Source organism: Mycteria americana, unplaced genomic scaffold (genome assembly GCF_035582795.1).
Source record: "Mycteria americana isolate JAX WOST 10 ecotype Jacksonville Zoo and Gardens unplaced genomic scaffold, USCA_MyAme_1.0 Scaffold_43, whole genome shotgun sequence".
NCBI classification, from domain to species: domain Eukaryota; kingdom Metazoa; phylum Chordata; class Aves; order Ciconiiformes; family Ciconiidae; genus Mycteria; species Mycteria americana.
The window spans coordinates 1,586,979-1,610,708 of NW_027445630.1; the positions used below are offsets into that span (position 1 = coordinate 1,586,979).

The 23,730-nt window shown below is 63.3% G+C and overlaps 1 protein-coding gene across 1 annotated transcript in view; it reads right to left on the reverse strand.

Moving 5' to 3' along the window:
- Positions 1–2,001: 2,001 nt before the first annotated feature.
- LOC142403767 (spectrin beta chain, non-erythrocytic 4-like) overlaps positions 2,002–23,730 on the reverse strand; it is a 34,637-nt gene continuing 12,908 nt past the window's right edge. Inside the window, 22 exon segments of the mRNA XM_075490022.1 lie at positions 2,002–2,164; positions 2,167–2,272; positions 2,388–2,430; positions 3,998–4,019; positions 4,022–4,170; positions 7,750–8,036; positions 9,559–9,628; positions 9,725–10,131; positions 12,439–12,635; positions 12,779–12,863; positions 12,949–13,087; positions 14,436–15,058; positions 16,321–16,525; positions 16,626–16,756; positions 16,845–17,123; positions 17,221–17,310; positions 17,414–17,638; positions 20,474–20,737; positions 22,252–22,344; positions 22,346–22,399; positions 23,114–23,204; positions 23,502–23,704. Of these exon segments, the coding sequence (XP_075346137.1) occupies positions 2,112–2,164; positions 2,167–2,272; positions 2,388–2,430; positions 3,998–4,019; positions 4,022–4,170; positions 7,750–8,036; positions 9,559–9,628; positions 9,725–10,131; positions 12,439–12,635; positions 12,779–12,863; positions 12,949–13,087; positions 14,436–15,058; positions 16,321–16,525; positions 16,626–16,756; positions 16,845–17,123; positions 17,221–17,310; positions 17,414–17,638; positions 20,474–20,737; positions 22,252–22,344; positions 22,346–22,399; positions 23,114–23,204; positions 23,502–23,704 (3,816 nt within the window). The 3' untranslated portion in view covers positions 2,002–2,111.

Genomic DNA, 23,730 nt, shown 5'->3' on the forward strand with positions numbered 1-23,730 from the left:
GGTGTCAAGTGCTTGGGGTGGGGGGGGTGTTAATTTTTGGGGTTATTTGCTTGGGTTTTGTTAAAATCTTTATAAATACAAACTCTGCTCCCCCACCCCCCCCCCGCGATTTGGGGGGGGCCCCCCATGGCTCTGTCCCCCCCCCCCCAGTGTTAAATTTGGGGTACCCCAGGGTGATGGGGTGCTTCAGGGTGATGGGGACCCCCCCCCGGGTGATGGGGACCCCCCTCCGAGGTGTTGGGGACCCCCCGGGGTGTTGGGGACCCCCCCTGGGTTTTGGGGACCCCCCCCGGGGTGTTGGGGTACCTCAGGGTGTTGGGGACCCCCCCGGGTTTTGGGGACCCCCCCTGGGTTTTGGGGACCCCCCCCGGGGTGTTGGGGTACCTCAGGGTGTTGGGGACACCCCCCGGGGTGTTGGGGACCCCCCTGGGTTTTGGGGACCCCCCCCGGGCTGATGGGGTACCTCAGGGTGTTGGGGACCCCCCTGGGTTTTGGGGACCCCCCCGGGGTGTTGGGGACCCCCCCACGAGTGTTGGGGACCCCCCCGGGTTTTGGGGACCCCCCCGAGGTGTTGGGGTACCTCAGGGTGTTGGGGACCCCCCCGGGTTTTGGGGACCCCCCGGGGTGATGGGGACCCCCCCCACGAGTATTGGGGACCCCCCCGGGTTTTGGGGACCCCCCCGAGGTGTTGGGGTACCTCAGGGTGTTGGGGACCCCCCTGGGTTTTGGGGACCCCCCCGGGTGTTGGGGACCCCCCCACGAGTGTTGGGGACCCCCCCGGGTTTTGGGGACCCCCCCGAGGTGTTGGGGTACCTCAGGGTGTTGGGGACCCCCCCCGGGTTTTGGGGACCCCCCCTGGGTTTGGGGACCCCCCCCGGGGTGTTGGGGACCCCCCTGGGTTTTGGGGACCCCCCCCCGGGGTGTTGAGGTACCTTAGGGTGTTGGGGACCCCCCCTGGGTTTTGGGGACCCCCCCCTGGGTTTGGGGACCCCCCCCGGGGTTTTGGGGACCCCCCCCCGGCTCTATGGCTTGTGCACGGGAAAAGGGGGGCCGGGGGGGGACCCCAGGGAGGGGGGGCGGATTTGGGGGGACAACCCAGTAGCTCCCCCTGGCTCCGACCCCTCCCAAATCCAGGATTGGGGGGGGCACCCAGGATTTGGGGGGCACCCAGGATCTGGGGGGGGGGCACCCAGGAGTTGGGGGGGGAGCACCCTGGATTTTGGGGGGAAACCTGGATTGGGGGGCACCCAGGATTTGGGGGGGGGCACCCAGGACCTGGGGGGGCACCCAGGATTGGGGGGGGCACCCTGGATTGGGGGGCACCCAGGCTTTGGCGGGGGCACCCAGGACCTGGGGGGGCACCCAGGATTGGGGGGGGCACCCAAGATTTGGAGGCACCTGGAATCTGGGGGGGGGGGGGGTCACCGTGGATTTTGGGGGGGAAACCTGGATTGGGGGGCACCCAGGATTTGGGGGGGGCACCCAGGATCTGGGGGGGGGGCACCCAAGATTTGGAGGCACCTGGAATCTGGGGGGGGGGGCACCCTGGATTTTGGAGGGGCACCCAGGCTTTAGGGGGAACCCAGGACCTGGGGGGGGGCACCCAGGATTTGGGGGGGGGTCACCCAGGCTTTAGGGGGGCACCCAGGCTTTAGGGGGGGCACCCAGGATTTGGGGTACCCACTGCTAGGGGTCACCCAGGATCTGGGGGGGGGCACCCAGGATCTGGGGGGGGGGCACCCAAGATTTGGAGGCACCTGGAATCTGGGGGGGGGGGCACCCTGGATTTTGGGGGGGGCACCCAGGAACTGGGGGGGGGGGGGGGGGGGGGGGGAGGACGGACACAACACCCAGGATTTGGGGTACCCACTCTTAGGGGTCACCCAGGATCTGGGGGGGGGCACCCAGGATCTGGGGGGGGCACCCCATCCCCACACACACTCCCCCCCCCCCCCCATAGGGTGCAAAGGGGGGGGTCCCCGCGCCCCTCCCCACCACGGAGCCCCCCGTGGGTGGCTCCACACCCGAGCTGCGTCCCACCACCACCCCCCCCCACCCACCCCATGGGTGGGGACCCCAAAAATTGGGGTGTGGGGGGTTGTGTGGGGGGGTCACTTCCGTCTCCCCGAGGTGCTGGGGCGCCGGTCGCCCTCCCGCCGGGGAGACCCTCGTCGGTGGAGGAGGTGGTGAGAAGACCCTGGCTCCACCGGGCCACCTCGGCGTGCTCCTGGGCGCAGGCGGCCAGCGCCCTCAGCCACCCCCGCATGTCCTCCTGGACGGGGGGGGGGGGACACACAGAGACACAGACGACACCCCAAAACCATCATCAGGTCCCCCCCCGAAAAACCTCCGCCCCCCGCCCCCCCAAAAACCTTGTAGACCCCTACCTCGTCCTTGGCTTGCAGGAGGAACTCGCTCCCGTCGCTGGTCCTGCAAGAGAAGGACCCACTCAACGCGCCCTACACCCAGAATTTGGGGGGCCCCCCACCCAACACCAAGATTTTGGGGACCCCCCCCACCCAACACCAAGAGTTTGGGGACCCCCCCACCCAACACCAAGATTTTGGGGGACCCAACACCCAACACCAAGAATTTTGGCGATGCCCCCACCCAACACCAAGAATTTGGGGATGTCCCCACCCAACACCAAGACTTTGCGGGACCCCCCACCCAACACCAAGAACTTGGGGACCCAACACCCAACACCAAGAATTTGGGGACCCCCCACCCAACACCAAGAATTTGGGGATGCCCCCACCCAACACCAAGAATTTTGGGGATGCCCCCACCCAACACCAAGATCTTGGGGGACCCAACACCAAGATTTTGGGGACCCAACACCCAACACCCAGAATTTGGGGACCCAACACCCAACACCAAGAGTTTAGGGACCCCCCACCCAACACCAAGAAGCTGGGGATGCCCCTACCCAACACCAAGATCTTGGGGACCCAACACCCAATGCCAAGAATTTGGGGGAGCCAATACCAAGAACTGGGGGACCCCCCCACCCAACACCAAGAATGTGGGGACCCAACACCAGGAATTTGGGGATGCCCCCACCCAACACCAAGAATTTGGGGGAGCCAACAGCAAGAATTTGGGGGACCCAACACCCAATACGAAGAATTTGGGGGGACCCAACACCCAACACCAAAGGTTTGGGGACCTCCCACCAACACCAGAAGTTGGGGACCCCCCACCCAACACCAGAAGTTGGGGATGCCCCTACCCAACACCAAGATCTTGGGGGACCCAACACCCAACACCAAGAATTTGGGGGAGCCCATACCAAGAACTGGGGGACCCCCCCCACCCAACACCAAGAATGTGGGAACCCAACACCAGGAATTTGGGGCAGCCAACAGCAAGAATTTGGGGGACCCAACACCCAACACGAAGAATTTGGGGGACACTCCACCCAAGACCAAGAATTTGGGGACCCCCCCACCCAACACCAAGAACTTGGGGATGCCCCCACCCAACACCAAGAATTTGGGACGCTCCCACCCAACACCAAGAACTTGGGGGACCCAACACCAAGAATTTGGGGGACCCAACATCCAAAACCAAAAATTTGGGGACCCCCCACCCAACACCAAGACTTTGGGGATGCCCCCACCCAACACCAAGAATTTGGGGACCCCCCACCCAACACCAAGAATTTGGGGACCAACACCCAACACCCAGAATTTGGGGGACGCCCCCACCCAACACCAAGAACTTGGGGGACCCCCCCACCCAACACCAAGACTTTGGGGGACCCAACACCCAAACCCAAAAATTTGGGGACCCCCCACCCAACCACCCAGAATTTCGGGGACACTCCCACCCAACACCAAGACTTTGGGGACCCAACACCCAACACCAAGAACTTGGGGACGCCCCCACCCAACGCCAAGACTTTGGGGGACCCAACACCCAACACCAAGATTTTGGGGGACCCAACACCCAGACTTTGGGGGACCCCCTGGACGAGCCCCCCCCCCCAACTGACTTGAGTTTGAAGACGTTCTTCTCTTCTTGTAGTCGCTGGCCACCTCGCTGGTGGAGTGGTGGAGGTTGAGGAGGGGCTCGCCGCCGTGGGTGCTGCGCTGCGCTTGTCCCTTGGCGTCCTTGTAGAAGCCCAGGTCGCCCTTGCTCAGGACGCAGTAGAGGTTCACCCAGGATCTGGTGGGGGTGGCGGGAGGGGACACAGGGACACACACGGGGGGGGTGGTGGCACCAGCGGGGGACGCAAAGCTGCTGGAGGCGTTGTGTCGCGGGGATGTGCGCGAGGGCCGGGGCAGCCGCTGCGCTGGTGGACCTCCAAACCCTGGTGAAGCCTCACCAGTGATGGGTCTCCAAACCCTCGTGCTGGAGCTCCAGGCTCTGGTGAACCCTCACCTTTGATGGACCTCCAAGCCCTGGTGAACCCTCTCCACTGATGGATCTCCAAGCTCTGGTGAACCCTCTCCACTGATGGATCTCCAAGCTCTGGTGAACCCTCCAATTGAGGGACCTCCAAGCTCTGGTGAACCCTCACCAATGATGGATCTCCAAACCCTGGTGAACGCTCTCCACTGATGGATCTCCAAGCTCTGGTGAACCCTCACCAGTGATGGATCTCCAAACCCTCGTGCTGGATCTCCAAGACCTGGTGAACCCTCCCCATTGATGGATCTCCAAGCTCTGGTGAACCCTCACCTTTGATGGACCTCCAGGCTCTGGTGAACCCTCTCCACTGATGGATCTCCAAGCTCTGGTGAACCCTCAACCTTTGATGGGTCTCCAAACCCTCGTGCTGGATCTCCAAGCTCTGGTGAACCCTCCCCATTGATGGATCTCCAAGCCCTGGTGAACCCTCTCCACTGATGGATCTCCAAGCCCTGGTGAACCCTCTCCACTGATGGATCTCCAAGCTCTGGTGAACCCTCTCCACTGATGGATCTCCAAGCCCTGGTGAACCCTCTCCACTGATGGATCTCCAAGCTCTGGTGAACCCTCAACCTTTGATGGACCTCCAAGCCCTGGTGAACCCTCTCCACTGATGGATCTCCAAGCTCTGGTGAACCCTCAACCTTTGATGGGTCTCCAAACCCTCGTGCTGGAGCTCCAAGCTCTGGTGAACCCTCACCTTTGATGGATCTCCAAGCTCTGGTGAACCCTCTCCACTGATGGATCTCCAAGCTCTGGTGAACCCTCACCTTTGATGGACCTCCAGGCTCTGGTGAACCCTCACCAGTGACGGACCTCCAAGCCCTGGTGAACCCTCCCCATTGATGGATCTCCAAACTCTGGTGAACCCTCACCAGTGATGGACCTCCAAGCCCTGGTGAACCCCCATCAGTGATGGATCTCCAAACCCTTGTGCTGGATCTCCAAGACCTGGTGAACCCTCCCCATTGATGGATCTCCAAGCTCTGGTGAACCCTCACCAGTGATGGATCTCCAAGCCCTGGTGAACCCTCTCCACTGATGGATCTCCAAGCTCTGGTGAACCCTCACCAGTGATGGACCTACAAGCCCTGGTGAACCCTCTCCACTGATGGATCTCCAAGCTCTGGTGAACCCTCACCAGTGATGGATCTCCAAGCCCTGGTGAACCCTCCCCATTGATGGATCTCCAAGCTCTGGTGAACCCTCACCAGTGATGGATCTCCAAACCCTTGTGTTGGATCTCCAAGACCTGGTGAACCCTCCCCATTGATGGATCTCCAAGCTCTGGTGAACCCTCTCCACTGATGGATCTCCAAACCCTTGTGTTGGATCTCCAAGGCCTGGTGAACCCTCCCCATTGATGGATCTCCAAGCTCTGGTAAACCCTCTCCACTGATGGATCTCCAAGCTCTGGTGAACCCTCACCTTTGATGGACCTCCAGGCTCTGGTGAACCCTCACCAGTGACGGACCTCCAAGCCCTGGTGAACCCTCACCTTTGATGGACACCCCAAGCTCTGGTGAACCTTCACCATTGATGGCCCCCCAAACCCTCGTGCACACTTGACCGTCCAAGTCTTGGTGAACCCTCTCCATTGATGGACACCCCAAATCCTCGTGAACCTTCACCATTGAGACACCCCAAGCCCTGGTGAATCTTCACCATTGATGGATCTCCAAGCCCTGGTTCCCTCTCTCCATTGATGGACCCCAAACCCTCTTGCACGCTTGACCTTCCAAGTCACGGTGAACCCTCTCCATTGATGGACCCCCAGACCCTGGTGAACCTTCACCATTGATGGACACCCCAAAACTTGGTGCATGATGTCTATTGATGGACACCCCAAGCTCTGGTGAACCTTCACCATTGATGGCCCCCCAAACCCTCGTGCACACTTGACCATCCAAGTCTTGGTGAACCCTCTCCATTGATGGACACCCCAAATCCTCATGAACCTTCACCATTGATGGATCTCCAAGCCCTGGTGCCCTCTCTCCATTGATGGACCCCAAACCCTCTTGCACGCTTGACTCTCCAAGTCACGGTGAACCCTCTCCATTGATGGACCCCCAGGCCCTGGTGAACCTTCACCATTGATGGACACCCCAAAACTTGGTGCATGATGTCTATTGATGGACACCCCAAGCTCTGGTGAACCTTCACCATTGATGGCCCCCCAAACCCTCGTGCACACTTGACCGTCCAAGTCTTGGTGAACCCTCTCCATTGATGGACACCCCAAATCCTCGTGAACCTTCACCACTGATGGACACCCCAAGCCCTGGTGAACCTTCACCATTGATGGATCTCCAAGCCCTGGTGCCCTCTCTCCATTGATGGACCCCCAAACCCTTGTGCACGCTTGACCCTCAAAGTCACAGTGAACCCTCTCCATTGATGGACACCCCAAATCCTTGTGAACCTTCACCATTGATGGATCTGCAAGCCCTGGTGCCCTCTCTCCATTGATGGACCCCCAAACCCTCGTGCATGCTTGACTCTCCATGTCATAATGAACCCTCTCCATTGATGGACCCCAAATCCTCGTGAACCTTCACCATTGATGGACACCCCAAACCCTGCTGCATGATGTCTATTGATGGACACCGCAAGCTCTGGTGAACCTTCACCATTGATGGCCCCCCAAACCCTCGTGCACACTTGACCGTCCAAGTCTTGGTGAACCCTCTCCATTGATGGACACCCCAAATCCTCGTGAACCTTCACCATTGATGGACACCCCAAGCCCTGGTGAACCTTCACCATTGATGGACACCCCAAATCCTCATGAACCTTCACCATTGATGGATACCCCAAGCCCTGGTGAACCTTCACCATTGATGGACACCCCAAATCCTCGTGAACCTTCACCATTGATGGACACCCCAAGCCCTGGTGAACCTTCACCATTGATGGATCTCCAAGCCCTGGTGCCCTCTCTCCATTGATGGACCCCAAACCCTCGTGCACGCTTGACCTTCCAAGTCATGGTGAACCCTCTCCATTGATGGACACCCCAAATCCTCGTGAACCTTCACCATTGATGGACACCCCAAGCCCTGGTGAACCTTCACCATTGATGGACACCCCAAAACCTGGTGAACCTTCACCATTGATGGATCTCCAAACCCTGGTGCCCCCTCTCCATTGATGGACCCCAAACCCTCGTGCACGCTTGACCCTCCAAGTCACGGTGAACCCTCTCCATTGATGGACCCCCAGACCCTCGTGAACCCTCTCCATTGGTGGACCCCCAACCCTTGGTGCAGCCCTTCCTTCGCAGCCCCCCCCCCCCTCCATCCCACCTGCCCCCCGTTGTCCCCCACCCACCTGTTGGACGCCTTCTTGTTGGGTCCATCGAGCTCGTGCTTGCGGAAGAGGAAGCCCTCGTGCTGCACCGTGTGGGTGGGGGGCGGCGGGGGCGGCGGGGCGCTGCCCTGCGCCGGGGCCGACCGCGACCTCCGCGTCTCCCCCGGGCCCTGGGTGGGGTCTTTGGGTCGCGGACGTCGGCGGGGTTTGGGGCGGTCGCGGGCGCGGGGCCGGTCGGGTCGCGGCATCCTCTCCGGCAGCCCCTCCGGGCCGGTGGGCAGGCGGGCGGGGGACTCCCGTTCCCGGGGCTGCGGGGGGCGATGGGTGTTGGGATGCGGCTCGTGGCGGCCATCCAAGGTGGGGACACCGAGGGGACACCAAGGGGAGGTCAAGGGGACACCATGGGGACACCAATGTGATGGCAAGGGGACACTGAGGGGACACCAAGGGGATGCTGAGGGGACATCAAGGGGACACTGAGGGGACACCATGGGGACACTAAGGGGACACCATGGGGACACCAAATTGATGGCAAGGGGACACTGAGGGGACACCAAGGGGAGGTCAAGGGGACATCAAGGGGACACTGAGGGGACACCATGGGGACACCATGGGGACACCGAGGGGACACCGAGGGGACACCAATGTGATGGCAAGGGGACACTGAGGGGACACCATGGGGACACTGAGGGGACACCATGGGGACACCATGGGGACACCAAGGGGACACCATGGGGACACCAATGTGATGGCAAGGGGACACTGAGGGGACACCAAGGGGAGGTCAAGGGGACATCAAGGGGACACTGAGGGGACACCATGGGGACACTGAGGGGACACCATGGGGACACCAATGTGATGGCAAGGGGACACTGAGGGGACACCAAGGGGATGCCGAGGGGACATCAAGGGGACACCATGGGGACACCATGGGGACACCAAGGGGACACCATGGGGACACCAATGTGATGGCAAGGGGACACTGAGGGGACCCCAAGGGGAGGTCAAGGGGACATCAAGAGGACACTGAGGGGACACCAAGGGGACACTGAGGGGACACCATAGGGACACCATGGGGACACCAAGGGGACACTGAGGGGGGTCCAAGGGGGCACCGAGGAGACACCAAGGGGACGTCAAGGGGACACTGAGCGGACACTGAGGGGACACCATGGGGACAGCGATGGGACACCAATGTGATGGCAAGGGGACACTGAAGGGGCTCAAAGGGGGCTCCAAGGGGACACGAGGGGACACCGAGAGGACACTAAATGTGATGCCAAGGGGACACCAAGGGGACACTGAGAGGACACTGAGGGGACACTGAGGGGACACCAACGTGATGCCAAGGAGATGCCAAGGAGACACCAAGGGGATATCAAGGGGACACCAAGGAGGCTCCAAGGGGACACCAAGGAGATATCAAGGGGACACCGAGGGGACATCAAGGGGACGCTAAGGGGACACCAACGTGATGCCAAGGGGACACCAAGGGGGCTCCAAGGGGGCTCCAAGAGGACACTGAGGGGACACCAATGTGATGCCAATATGATGCCAAGAGGACACCAAGGGGACACCAAGGGGGCTCCGAGGGGACACCGAGGGGACACCGAGGGGACGTCAAGTTGCAGGCAAGGAGACATCGAAGAGATGCCGAGGAGACACCAAGAGGACGCGAAGGAGACGCCAAGGGGATGCCAAGGAGATGCCAAGAGGACACCAAGAGGAAGCCAAGAGGAAGCCAAGGGGACACCGAGGGGACACCGGGGGGACACCGGGGGGACGCCAAGGGGACGCCAAGGGGACGCCAAGGGGACGCCAGTGACTCACCGGAGCCGGCAAGGGGCCACCCGCCTCCTTCTCCTGCAGCTGCTCCACGATGTCGGCCAGCGTGGCTTTGCTGTCGGCGAAGATTTGGGGGTGGGGGGGGGGTGGGGGGGTCACGTCGGTCCCGGCCACCCGACGGTGACACCGGCGTCCCCGTCCCCGCGCTCACCCGCCGCCCTTGCCGTCTTGCCGCGGCGGCTCCGGCTCGCTGGATTCCTGCCGTTCCAACCGGCGCTCTCGCCGCTCCCGGCGCCGTTCCAGCAGCCCCGTCCTCCCCTCCCCGGGTTCGTCGGTTTTGGGGGGCACCGGGGTCTCACCGGCGGTGGCGGCGGGGGGCACCTCCCCCCCGGGACCCCCGTCCCCGGGAGGTCCTTGGACGCGGTCAAGCTTGGGCTGCAGGCGCTCGGGACGGAGCTCGTGACGCACGTAGGCGACGCGGGGCTCCAGCCGGCGGCTTTCGGGGCGCTCGGACCCCCCCGGCGACGGCGTTGACCCCCCCGGGGGTTCCCCCAAAAATTTGCGGCTCAGGAGCGGCGTCGGCGGCTGCTTGTTCTGCTCCGCTTTCAGCTTCTCGATCTGCGGGGATGGGGGGCGGTGGGGCGGAGGTGGGGTGGAGATGGGGATGGGGATGGAGGTGGGATGGAGATGAGATGGAGATGGAGATGAGATGGAGATGGAGATGAGATGGAGATGGGGATGGGGATGGGGATGGAGATGGGGATGGGGGGCGGTGGGGTGGAGATGGGGATGGGGATGGGGATGGAGGTGGGATGGGGATGGGGATGGGGATGGGATGGGATGGGGGGTGGTGGGGTGGAGGTGGGGATGGGGATGGGGATGGGGATGGGGATGGGATGGGATGGGGGGTGGTGGGGTGGAGGTGGGGATGGGGATGGGGATGGGGATGGGGATGGAGATGGGGATGGAGATGGGGATGGGGGGCGGTGGGGTGGAGATGGGGATGGGGATGGGGATGGAGGTGGGATGGAGGTGGAGATGGAGATGGAGATGGAGATGGAGATGGGGATGGGGATGGGATGGAGATGGGATGGAGATGAGATGGAGATGGAGTTGAGGATGGAGATGGGATGGAGATGGAGATGGAGATGGAGATGGGGATGGGGATGGGGATGGGGATGGGGATGGAGATGGGATGGAGATGGGATGGAGATGGAGATGGAGATGGGATGGGAATGGGGATGGAGATGGAGATGGAGATGGAGATGGGGATGGGGATGGAGATGGGGATGGGGATGGGGATGGGGATGGGGATGGGATGGAGATGAGATGGAGATGGAGATGGAGATGAGGATGGAGATGGGATGGAGATGGAGATGGAGATGGAGATGGAGATGGAGATGGAGATGGAGATGGCGATGGGGATGGGGATGGGGATGGGGATGGGAACAGGAATGGAATTGAATGGGATGGGATGGAGATGGAGATGGGACCAGGGATGGAGATGGGGATGGGGACGGGGATGGGGACAGGGATGGGCATGGGAAAGGGATGGAAATGGGGATGGGATGGAGATGGGAACAGGGATGGGGATGGGGATGGGGACGGGGACAGGGATGGCGATAAGGATGGGGACATGAATGGGGATGGGATGGAGATGGAGATGGGATGGGATGGGGATGAGGATGAGGACGGGAATGGAGATGAGGATGGAGATGGGAATGGGGACACGGATGGGTACGGGATGGAGATGGGAACAGGGATGGAGATGGAGATGAGGATGGAGATGGGATGGGGATGGAGATGGAGATGGAGATGGGGATGGAGATGGAGATGGAGATGGAGATGGAGATGGGGATGGAGATGGAGATGGGGATGGAGATGGAGATGGGATGGGGATGGAGATGGAGATGGGGATGGAGATGGAGATGGAGATGGAGATGGAGATGGGATGGGGATGGAGATGGAGATGGGGATGGGGATGGAGATGGAGATGGAGATGGAGATGGAGATGGGATGGGGATGGAGATGGAGATGGGGATGGGATGGAGATGGGGATGGGGATTGGGATGGAGATGGGATGGAGATATGATGGAGATGGGGATGGAGATGGGGATGAGGATGGAGATGGGGATGGGAACAGGAATGGAATTGAATGGGATGGGATGGAGATGGAGATGGGAGCAGGGATGGAGATGGGGATGAGGATGGAGATGGGATGGGGATGGAGATGGAGGTAGGGATGAGATAGAGATGGAGATGGGATGGGGATGGAGATGGGGTTGGAGATGGGGATGGAGATGGGGTTGGAGATGGAGATGGAGATGGGGTTGGAGATGGAGATGGAGATGGGATGGAGATGGAGATGGGGTTGGAGATGGAGATGGGGATGGAGATGGGGATGGAGATGGGGTTGGAGATGGAGATGGAGATGGGGTTGGAGATGGAGATGGAGATGGGATGGAGATGGAGATGGGGTTGGAGATGGAGATGGGGATGGAGATGGGGTTGGAGATGGGGATGGAGATGGGGTTGGAGATGGAGATGGAGATGGGATGGGGATGGAGATGGAGATGGGGTTGGAGATGGAGATGGAGATGGGATGGGGATGGAGATGGAGATGGGGTTGGAGATGGAGATGGAGATGGGATGGGGATGGAGATGGAGATGGGATGGGGATGGAGATGGAGATGGGGTTGGAGATAGAGATGGAGATGGGATGGGGATGGAGACAGGGATGGAACGGGGGCAGGGACGTGGACAGGAACCAGGATGGAGATGGCAACCAGGATGGCGATGAGCATGGAGACGGGTACAGGGATGGGGACGCCGAGCCGGCGGCTGCAGCGGCCCCGGGGGTGCGGGGGGCAGGACGGGGGGTGACATCAGCCCCCCCACCCCCCCACCCCCCCAAGATGCCCGTACCGTGGTGAGCCGTCTCAGGGAGCTGAACCTCTCCTCCCAAGCGGCGGCCGCCTTCCGGAAAGCTTCGTGCCGCCGGATCAGCTGCTCCACCTCGTCCACGCTACTGCCCAGCTCCTGGCTCTTCAGCAGAGGCTCCTGGGCCGTCAGCCAAGCGTCGGCCACCACCGCCTCCTGGGCGAACTGGTGCACCTCCAGCACTGCCGGACAGACGGACGGGGCGGGCGGACGGAAGGACGCGCTCATGGCGGCACCGCCCCAAGAACATCCCCGTCCCCGCGGCGGTGGAGGACCCGACCCACCCACCCACCCATCCCGCCCACCCCGCCCCGGTGGGACTCACTCTGCTGCAGCCATTCCCAGTGCTTGTCCCACTTCTCCATCATCTCCTTCTTCTTCGCAAGCAGCTTCTCCACGTGGGTTTTGACCTGCAGGGATGGGGGAGATGGGTTGGGACACCCCAAAAGTTGCAGCCCCCCCCTCTTCCTCGGTTGTCCACCCCCTCTCCGGCACCTCGTCGGACGCCGGGCTCTTGCTGAGGATGAGGGTCTTGCCCAGCTCCAGGCAGGCGGCGATGCTCTTGCCGCGGGCTTCGATCTCGCTCTTGAGACCTTGGTGGTCGTTCATCAGCAGCTCCACTGAGGAGACGTCCCTAGGAGTGGGGATGGGGGCTGGGAGGGTGGGAGGGGATGGGGACACCCCCCCCCCCCCGCCTCCACCGGGATGGGAGAGGACGTGGGTCCTTGGCTCCATGGATGGGACAGGCCACGGGTCTTCAGGATGGGGTAGGACACGGGTCCTTGGTGGCATGGATGGGACGGGACATGGGTCCTCCAGATGGGATGGGACATGGGTCCTCCAGATGGGACAGGACATGGGTCCTTGGCTCCATGGATGGGACAGGACATGGGTCCTCAGGATCGGGAAGGACATGGGTCCTCCAGATGGGACAGGACACGATTCCTTGGCTTCATGAATGGGACAGGCCACGGGTCTTCAGGATGGGATAGGACATGGGTCTTTGGTGGCATGGATGGGACGGGACATGGGTCCTCCAGATGGGATGGGACATGGGTCCTCCAGATGGGACAGGACATGGGTTCTTGGCTCCATGGATGGGACAGGACATGGGTCCTCAGGATCAGACAGGACATGGGTCCTCCAGATGGGACAGGACACGGGTCCTTGGCTTCATGGATGGGACAGGGCACAGGTCCTCGGGATGGGACAGGCCACGGGTCTTCAGGATGGGGTAGGACACAGGTCCTTGGTGGCATGGGTGGGACGGGACATGGGTCCTTGGGATGGAACAGTACACGGGTCCTTGGCTCCATGGATGGGACAGGACATGGGTCCTCAAGATCAGACAGGACATGGGTCCTCCAGATGGGACAGAACATGGGTCCTCCAGATGGGACAGGACATGGGTCCTCAGGATCGGGCAGGACATGGGTCCTCCAGATGGGACAGGACACGATTCCTTGGCTTCATGGATGGGACAGGGCACAGGTCCTCGGGATGGGATAGGACACGGGTCTTTGATGGCATGGATGGGACAGGACATGGGTCCTCCAGATGGGACAGGACATGGGTCCTCAGGATCAGACAGGACATGGGTCGTCAGGATCAGGCAGGACATTGGGTCCTCCAGATGGGACAGGACATGGGTTCTTGGCTCCATGGATGGGACAGGACATGGGTCCTCAGGATCAGACAGGACATGGGTCCTCAGGGTCGGGCAGGACATTGGGTCCTCAGGATCGGACAGGACACAATTCCTTGGCTTCATGGGTGGGACGGGCCATGGGTCCTTGGTATGGGACGGGCCATGGGTCCTCCGGATGGGACAGGACCTCCTTGGCTTCACGGATGGGACGGGACGCGGGTCCTCAGGATCAGACAGGACACGGGTCCTCGGGATGGGCCAGGACATGGATCCTCGGCACCACGGATGGGCCAGGACACGGTTCTCGGGGCCAGCAGCCCACAGCTCCTGCTACCTGGGCTTCTCTCCAGCTCCAATCTGGCAGAGGACGCCGTCCATCCAGGCGAGAAGGTCTCTGACGGTGCCGACGAAGCGGATCTTATCGGCGACGCTGGCGACGTGGAGCCGGCACTCCTCGCACGCCGCCAAGAGCTCCTTCCACGCCCGTAGCACCTCCTGCTCCCTCCCGGCGATGGCCTCGGCGTTGTCCCCGGCGTAGAGGGTCCTCAACTGTGCCGCACCCTCTTGTAGCTGCCGGACTTGGGTCACCAACACCTCCACGTCGTGCTCGAAGGCACCCAACGCCCGTTGCAAGGCGCCGGCCGACGTCCTGCCCTCGCGGGCCGCCAGTTCGGGCAGGCGTTGCCTTTTCTCCTCGATTTGCCCCAAAACTTCTTTGCAATCGTTGAAGAACTTGTGCAATTCGTGGGAAGCCGCCAACATCTGAGCCCGCGTCTCCATCAGCTCCAGAAGATCCGCCCAAGCTTCGTTCACCCCGTCCTTCCATTCGGCGATGGTGGCGGCGTCGGCGTGCCCGTAGTCGATGAGCTCGTCCACCATTTGGTTGACGGCGGCGATCCGCTCCTGCCCGACGCTGCCCGTCTCGCTGGCGAACTCCAGGAATTTCTCCTGGAGTAGCTGGGATGGGCAGGGATGGGCAGGGGTGAGGGGTGGGCAGCGCCGGGCCGGCTGCGCCGGGCAGGGATGGTGCCCAGGACCCCCGGCATGGGGCAGGGAGGGGGACGGGACCTCCACCATGGGGCAGGGATGGGGACAGGACCCCCACCATGGGGCAGGGATGGTGCCCAGGACCAGGATGGTGCCCAGGACCCCCGCCATGGGGCAGGGATGGGGACAGGACCCCCACCATGGGGCAGGGATGGTGTCCAGGACCAGGATGGTGCCCAGGACCTCCACCATGGGGCAGGGATGGGGACAGGACCCCCGCCATGGGGCAGGGATGGGGACAGGACCTCCACCATGGGGCAGGGATGGTGCCCAGGGCCAGGATGGGGACAGGACCCCCACCATGGGGCAGGGATGGTGCCCAGGACCTCCACCATGGGGCAGGGATGGGGACAGGACCCCCACCATGGGGCAGGGATGGTGCCCAGGACCAGGATGGTGCCCAGGACCCCCGGCATGGGGCAGGGATGGGGACAGGACCAGGATGGTGCCCAGGACCTCCACCATGGGGCAGGGATGGGGATAGGACCCCTGGCATGGGGCAGGGATGGTGTCCAGGGCCAGGATGGTGCCCAGGACCTCCACCATGGGGCAGGGATGGTGCCCAGGACCAGGATGGTGCCCAGGACCTCCACCATGGGGCAGGGATGGGGACAGGACCCCCACCATGGGGCAGGGATGGTGCCCAGGACCCCGGCATGGGGCAGAGATGGGGACAGGACCCCCACCATGGGGCACTGAAGGTGCCCAGGACCCCCACCATGGGGCAAGGATGGTGCCCAGGACCAGGATGGGGACGGGACCCCCACCATGGGGCACTGAAGGTGCCCAGGACCTCCACCATGGGGCAGGGATGGTGCCCAGGACCTCCACCATGGGGCAGGGATGGGGACAGGACCCCCACCATGGGGCAGGGATGGTGCCCAGGGCCAGGATGGGGACAGGACCTCCACCATGGGGCAGGGATGGTGCCCAGGACCTCCACCATGGGGCAGGGTCTGCACCAGGCCCCCCCGGCACAGGACGGGGACACCTCCAAGACCCCCGGCACGGAGCAGAGATGGCACCAAGACCCCTCACCCAGGGCAGGGACCTCCCCAGGACCCTCCCCGGCACAGCACGGGGACAACTCCAGGAGGACCACCGGCGTCACGGACAACGCCGAGACCGACCCCCCCCACCCCGCCCTCAACTCGACGGGCCCCCCAACCCACCGTGACGTGCTCGAAGTCCTGCCCCAGCTCCGGCGAGCCGGCCACCACCTCCTTCTCGGCGATCCAATGCTCCAGCTCGTCCACCTCGCGGTTGAGCTGGTAGAGCCAATATTGCTGCTCCAACTTGGCCTTGCGTTCCTCCACCAGGTCCTTCAGAGACACGTACAGCCGGTCAACCTGCGACTGCCGCCTGCTGACCTGTTCGCTGGGCAAGGGACACGGCGGCCGGTGAACGCCAAAAACCCCCGGCGTTTCGGGTTTTGAGGGGGGGGGGAAGGGCGGGGGACGGAGGTGGTGGCACCCACCTTTGAGGGTGGCCAAGTTCTAAGAGGGCACGGCATTGGCGGGAGAGTTGGGCGACGGTCTCCTCGTAGTTCTCCACCGTTTGCTCCGTCAGGAGGTGCTTCTTGAGGAGCTGGAGGGTGCTCTGCTCGTCCTTGGGCGGGAGGAACGACAGGCGGGCGGGCGGGTGGGTGAGAGGTCCTTAACTGCTCTCCCCCACCTCCAAGCCACCCCATCGGCACCTTCCCCTTCTCCTCGCTCATCAACAGCAGCTCTTGCTCGCCCAGCCACGACTCCACCTCGGCCACGTCGAAGTAGTATTGCTCCAGCTGGTAGGTGGCATCCAAAGTTTGCTGCCTGCGCTCCGCCTGCTCCTGCAGCTCCCCCCACATCGTCCCCAAACGTTCCAGAAGACGTCGGACCCCTTCGGCTTCGGGGCTTTTGATGGTGGCAACGGCTCCGGCGCGTTCCAACACCTCGTCCACGCGAGGACGGTGGACCTGGATCTCCCGGCGAAGGTTCTGGGGAGGGGTGGAGAAGAGGTGGGTGTGGGGGAAAAAAAAAGGGGGTGGGGAGGCGTCCACCTCCGCCGCCTTCCCCGGCGTAGGGGGGGCCCACCTGGTTCTTCTTGATGAACTGCTGGACCGTCTGCAGGTTGGTGCCGTGGTCCTTCAGCGTGGCCAAGGGCAGGCGGTCCTGCACCCACAGCTGGGGAGGGGTGGGATGGACCTCAGCGTCGTCCCAGTCCCCATCCCACCCCACCCCATCCCATCCCATCCCATCCCATCCCATCCCATCCCCACGTACTCACCATCTCGTCCTCCAGCTCATGGCTGACCTGATGAACCTCCTTGGAAGCCAAGAGGATTCTCCGCCGTTCTTTGAGGGGTTCGATCAAGCGGACGATGCGGGTCCCCACCGCGTTCTGCCGCTCGCCCACCGCCTGCCTGCCCGCTGCCTGCGCGGGCAGCGCCGCCGCCTGCACCTGCAGCTCCCCCACCTCCTTGTACCACTCCTCCACCTGCGACTCCATCGTCTGCGGAAGTGGGGGGGACACCGGGATGAGACATGGGGGAAACTGGGGCTGAGACCCCCATTGCGACTGGTCCTCAGCCCTGGGGACAACCAGTGCCCAGCGCTGGGGTCAACTGGTTGTCCCCCCAATGCCCGATGTCCACCCAACACCCGATGTCCCCCATAACCTGGTGTCCCCCCCAACACCCGACGTCCCCCATAACCTGGTGTCCCTCCATAACCTGGTGTCCCCCCAACATCTGATGTCCCCCAAGACCTGGTGTCCCTCCATAACCTGGTGTCCCCCCCAACACCCGATGTCCCCCATAACCTGGTGTCCCCCCCAACACCCGACGTCCCCCATAACCTGGTGTCCCTCCATAACCTGGTGTCCCCCCAACATCTGATGTCCCCCAAGACCTGGTGTCCCTCCATAACCTGGTGTCCCCCCCAACACCCGACGTCCCCCATAACCTGGTGTTCCTCATAACCTGGTGTCCCCCCCCAACACCTGACGTCCCCCAAGACCTGGTGTCCCTCCATAACCTGGTGTCCCCCCCAACACCTGACGTCCCCCAAGACCTGGTGCCCCTCCATAACCTGGTGTCCCCCCCAACACCCGATGTCCCCCAAGACCTGGTGTCCCTCCATAACCTGGTGTCCCCCCAACATCCGATGTCCCCCAAGACCTGGTGTTCCTCATAACCTGGTGTCCCCCCAACACCCGACGTCCCCCATAACCTGGTGTCCCCCCATAACCTGGTGTCCCCCCCAACACCCGACGTCCCCCATAACCTGGTGTCCCTCCATAACCTGGTGTCCCCCCCAACATCTGATGTCCCTGTAGCACCTGACGTCCCCGCAACACCCAGTGTCCCCCCCATAACATGGTGTCCCCCCAACTCCTGATGTCCCCCAAGACCTGGTGTCCCCCCAACACCCGACACCCCCATAACACCTGATGTCCCCCTAAACCCGGTGTCCCCCCCATAACCTGACGTCCCTCCATAAACCTGATGTCCCCCCATAACCCGGTGTCCTCCCAACTCCTGATGTCCCCCAAGACCTGGTGTCCCCCCAACACCCGACACCCCCCCAACACCCGATGTCCCCCTAAACCCAGTGTCCCCCCATAACCTGACGTCCCTCCATAAACCTGATGTCCCTCCATAACCTGGTGTCCCCCCATAACCTGGTGTCCCCCCAAGACCTGGTGTCCCCCCAACACCCAACACCCCCACAACACCCGATGTCCTCCTAAACCCAGTGTCCCCCCCAATAACCTGACGTCCCTCCACAAACCTGATGTCCCCCCATAACCTGGTGTCCCCCCAAGACCTGGTGTCCCCCCAAGACCTGGTGCCCCCCCCAACACCCAACACCCCCATAACACCCAATGTCCCCCTAAACCCAGTGTCCCCCCCATAACCTGACGTCCCTCCATAACCTGGTGTCCCCCAAGACCTGGTGTCCCCTCAACACCCAACACCCCCATAACACCCAATGTCCCCCCATAACCTGGTGTCCCCCCAACTCCTGATGTCCCCCAACACCTGGTGTCCCCCCAACACCTGACACCCCCATAACACCCGATGTCCCCCTAAACCCAGTGTCCCCCCCATAACCTGACGTCCCTCCATAACCTGGTGTCCCCCCCATAACCTGATGTCCCTCCATAAACCTGATGTCCCCCCATAACCTGGTGTCCCCCCATAACCTGGTGTCCCCCCAACTCCTGATGTCCCCCAAGACCTGGTGCCCCCCCAACACCCAACATCCCCATAACACCCAATGTCCCCCTAAACCCAGTGTCCCCCCATAACCTGGTGTCCCTCCATAAACCTGATGTCCCCCCATAACCTGGTGTCCCCCCAAGACCTGGTGCCCCCCCAACACCTGACACCCCCACAACACCCGATGTCCCCCTAAACCCAGTGTCCCCCCCATAACCTGACGTCCCTCCATAAACCTGATGTCCCTCCATAACCTGATGTCCCCCCAACTCCTGATGTCCCCCAACACCTGGTGTCCCCTCAACACCCGACACCCCCACAACACCCGATGTCCCCCTAAACCCAGTGTCCCCCCCATAACCTGACGTCCCTCCATAAACCTGATGTCCCCCAACACCTGGTGTCCCCCAAGACCTGGTGTCCCCCCAACACCCGACACCCCCCCAACACCCGATGTCCCCCTAAACCCAGTGTCCCCCCATAACCTGACGTCCCTCCATAAACCTGATGTCCCTCCATAACCTGGTGTCCCCCCAAGACCTGGTGTCCCCCCAAGACCTGGTGTCCCCCCAACACCCAACACCCCCACAACACCCGATGTCCTCCTAAACCCAGTGTCCCCCCCAATAACCTGACGTCCCTCCACAAACCTGATGTCCCCCCATAACCTGGTGTCCCTCCATAACCTGGTGTCCCCCCAAGACCTGGTGTCCCCCCAAGACCTGGTGCCCCCCCCAACACCCAACACCCCCATAACACCCGATGTCCCCCTAAACCCAGTGTCCCCCCCATAACCTGACGTCCCTCCATAAACCTGATGTCCCCCCATAACCTGGTGTCCCCCAAGACCTGGTGTCCCCTCAACACCCAACACCCCCATAACACCCAATGTCCCCCCATAACCTGGTGTCCCCCCAACCCCTGATGTCCCCCAACACCTGGTGTCCCCCCAACACCTGACACCCCCATAACACCCGATGTCCCCCTAAGCCCAGTGTCCCCCCCATAACCTGACGTCCCTCCATAAACCTGATGTCCCCCCATAACCTGGTGTCCCCCCATAAACCTGATGTTCCTCCATAACCTGGTGTCCCCCCAAGACCTGGTGTCCCCCCAAGACCCACCTGCAGCCTCTTGAGCTGCCTGCTGACGCTGAGGAGGTCGGCTCCTGCCCCCACCGTCTCCAGCTGCTCCTCCAGCCTCCCCAACCGCGCCTCCATCTCGGCGTAGCTCCGTGCCAAACGCTCGGCAGCGGCGGCTTCCGCCAACCGCCGGCTCCTGGCTTGGCTGGTGGTCTCCAACTCCACCCAACATTGCCGTAACTCTTCCAGTTGACGCCGAACGGCGTCGCTTAATTCGGGTTTGGCGAGGACCAGTTCTTCACCTTCCTGGGGTGGGGTGGGAGGGTTGGGGTGGGGGGGTCAAGGTGGGGGGGGGTCCAGTGTCCCCCTGTCCCCCCCAGGAATTGGGGTGTTGGGGGTGGGGGGGTCAAGGCCGTTGGCCATGGGGGTGGTGGGTCTCCAGGCTTCGCGGAGAGCGCCCCCTGGGGGAGGGAGGGGGCGCAGGGCTTGGGGGGGGGGGGGACACAGAAAAAAGGGGGTGCGGGGGGGGGATAGGGTGAAAGGGGGGTGCAGGGAAAGGGGGGTGCAGAGAAGGGGGGGTGCAGCTGGTGGGGTGCAGGGAAAGGGGGGGTGCAGAGAAAAGGGGGGTGCAGGGAAAGGGGGTGCAGGGAAAGGGGGGTGCAGGGAAAGGGGGGGTGCAGAGAAAAGGGGGGTGCAGGGAAAGGGGGGTGCAGCTGGGGGGGACATAGTGAAAGGGGGTGCAGAGAAAAGGGGGGTGCAGAGAAAGTGGGGTGCAGACAAAGGGGGTGCAGCAACAGGGGGTGCAGCTGGAGGGGTGCAGGGAAAGGGGGTGCAGCAAAAGGGGGGGTGCAGCAAAAAGGGGGGGTGCAGCAAAATGGGGGGTGCAGCAAGAGGGGGTGCAGCAAAAAGTGGGGTGCAGCAAAAGGGGGGTGCAGCTGGGGGGGAGGTAGTGAAAGGGGGTGCAGAGAAGGTGGGGTGCAGCTGGGGGGGAGGCAGTGGGGGGGGCAGCAGAAGGGGGGTGCAGCGAAAAGGGGGTGCAGGGAAAGGGGGGGTGCAGTGGAAGGGGGGGTGCAGAGAAAGGGGTTCAGCAAAACGGGGCGCAGTAAAAGGGGGGGGTGCAGTAAAAGGGGGGGGTGCAGTAAAAGGGGGGGGTGCAGTAAAAGGGGGTGCAGCGGGGGGGGGATGTAGCCAAAGGGGGGGTGCAGCGAAGGGGGGTGCAGAGAAACGGGGGTGCAGAGAAACGGGGGGGTGCAAAGAAACGGGGGGGTGTAGGGAAAGGGGGTGCAGCAAAAGGGGGGTGCAGCGAAAGGGGGGGTGCAGCGAAAGGGGGGGTGTAGGGAAAGGGGGGGTGCAGCGAAAGGGGGGTGCAGCGAAACGGGGGTGCAGCAAAAGGGGGGTGCAGGGAAAGGGGGGGTGTAGGGAAAGGGGGGGTGCAGCGAAAGGGGGGTGCAGCGAAAGGGGGGTGCAACCAGGGAAAATGCAGGCGGGGGGGGAGGGAGGATGCAGCGGGGGGGGGGGGGATGCAGCGGGGGGGGGGGGGATGCAACGAGCAGCGCTGCAGCCAGGGAAAGATGCAACGAAAAAAGGGGGGGGGGGGGGGGTGTTGCAGCGAAAGGGGGGGGGGGCCCACAACCACCACGTCACCCCCCACACCCCCCCCCCCAGCAAACACCTCCCCCCGCAAAGCCCCCTCCCCCGGCGAGGAAGCGGTTAAAGCTCATCCCTCCCCCCCCCCCCTTCCTCCATGCGACCCCCCCCCCCATTCCCCCCCTCCCCCCCTGCCCCCCCCCCCCCGTTTTTTTCGACCCCCCCCCCCCCACCTTCTCGATCTTCTCCAGCCACTCTTTATTCTGCGCCAGCTCGGCCATGAACGCCTGGTGCTTCAGCCATGGTTTGGGGGGGCGGGGGGGGGGGGTCCCGGGAGGGGTCCCCCGCCATCAGCACCTTCTCCCGGATCCAGCCATCCAGCTACGGTCGGGGTTGGAGGGGTGGGGTGGGGTGGGGGGGGTCTGAGCTTGTACCCCCCCCCAGGGGATCCCCAAAAACCCTCGGGGGGGGTGAGGGGATGAGGTTGGGGCCTGCGGTTCCCTTCTATGAGGATGAGGAGGGTGGTGGTGAGGAGGAGGAGGAGGAGGAGGAGGAGGAGGATGATGGTGGCATTGGCGTGATGCCGCAGAGTCTTGCAGCAGATGCCGGGCGGAGCGCGGAGGCCGGATCCGGCCTCCCCGGTAGCTGCGCCAGAAAAACCAGCGAGGTCTGGCCAACCTCCCGGCTGCCGTAACCGCGCCGGCGACGGAGACCACCGCCGCCGCCGCCGCTCCCACCCCATCCGCCGGCGAAGCCCCCCGAGATGCTGAGGAGCATCTGGTTCACCTGGTTCACCTCCAAGAGGAGGCCAAGGGGGGGTTTGGGGACCCCCCACGAGGCCAAGGGGGGGTTTGGGGGACGCTTGGGGACCCCCCACGCACCCCCCACCCCTCCACGGTGACGTGACGCGGACCCCACCGAGGACGGCGTGGGGCGACACCATCCCACCGGCACCCAGTTGGGACCATCTGCACCCACCACCCCCTCTCCCCGCCCTCCTTCCTCCATGGGTAATTTGGGGGGCGGGCGTCAGGGGTCGGGGGGGTGGGCCGTGGGGCAGGGGTCCGGGCCGTGGGGCAGGGGTCCGGGTCCTACCTCCTGGCAGTTCTGGAGGAACCGCTGCAGCTCGAGGTGGTCCTTGAGCCGCTGCATCCACTCCTGGGCCAGCCGGTAGTTGCGGTGGCTCCTGCGGTGGGGGGGGGGGGGGGGGGGGGGGGGGGGCGGGCCCGGCTCAGCGCTGGCCACTCAGTGACCCCCCCCCCCACCTCTCAGCACCCCAATTAAGCACCTAATTAACCCCCCGCCCTCTGCAAAGCAAATTAATCCAAGAGGGAAACTGAGGCACGGGGTTGCACAGCCCCAAGCAGCCGTGGTGAGGATGCACCAGCAGATCCAGGGCCATCGTTGGCCACGGCGGGGGGGTCCCGGGTGCCGGCGGGGGGCGGGGGGGGGGGGGTCAAGCCGTTGCCGTCCCGGCACCTACTTGGCACGGAGACCCTCCATGGCCTCGGCCACGCGGTCGCTGTAGAGGTTGCCTTGACGTTGGAGGCTCTCGCCGGCTTGGAGGGCCAGTTGGATCTTCTGCAGGTTGAGGTCCATGGTGGTGGTGAAGTCCTTGTGCTTCTTGATGGCGTTGCTCACCCCTTCCACCGTGTCGGGGAGCTCGGCGTGGACCAGGGCGGACTCCTGGAGAAGGGATGGAGGAGATGCCG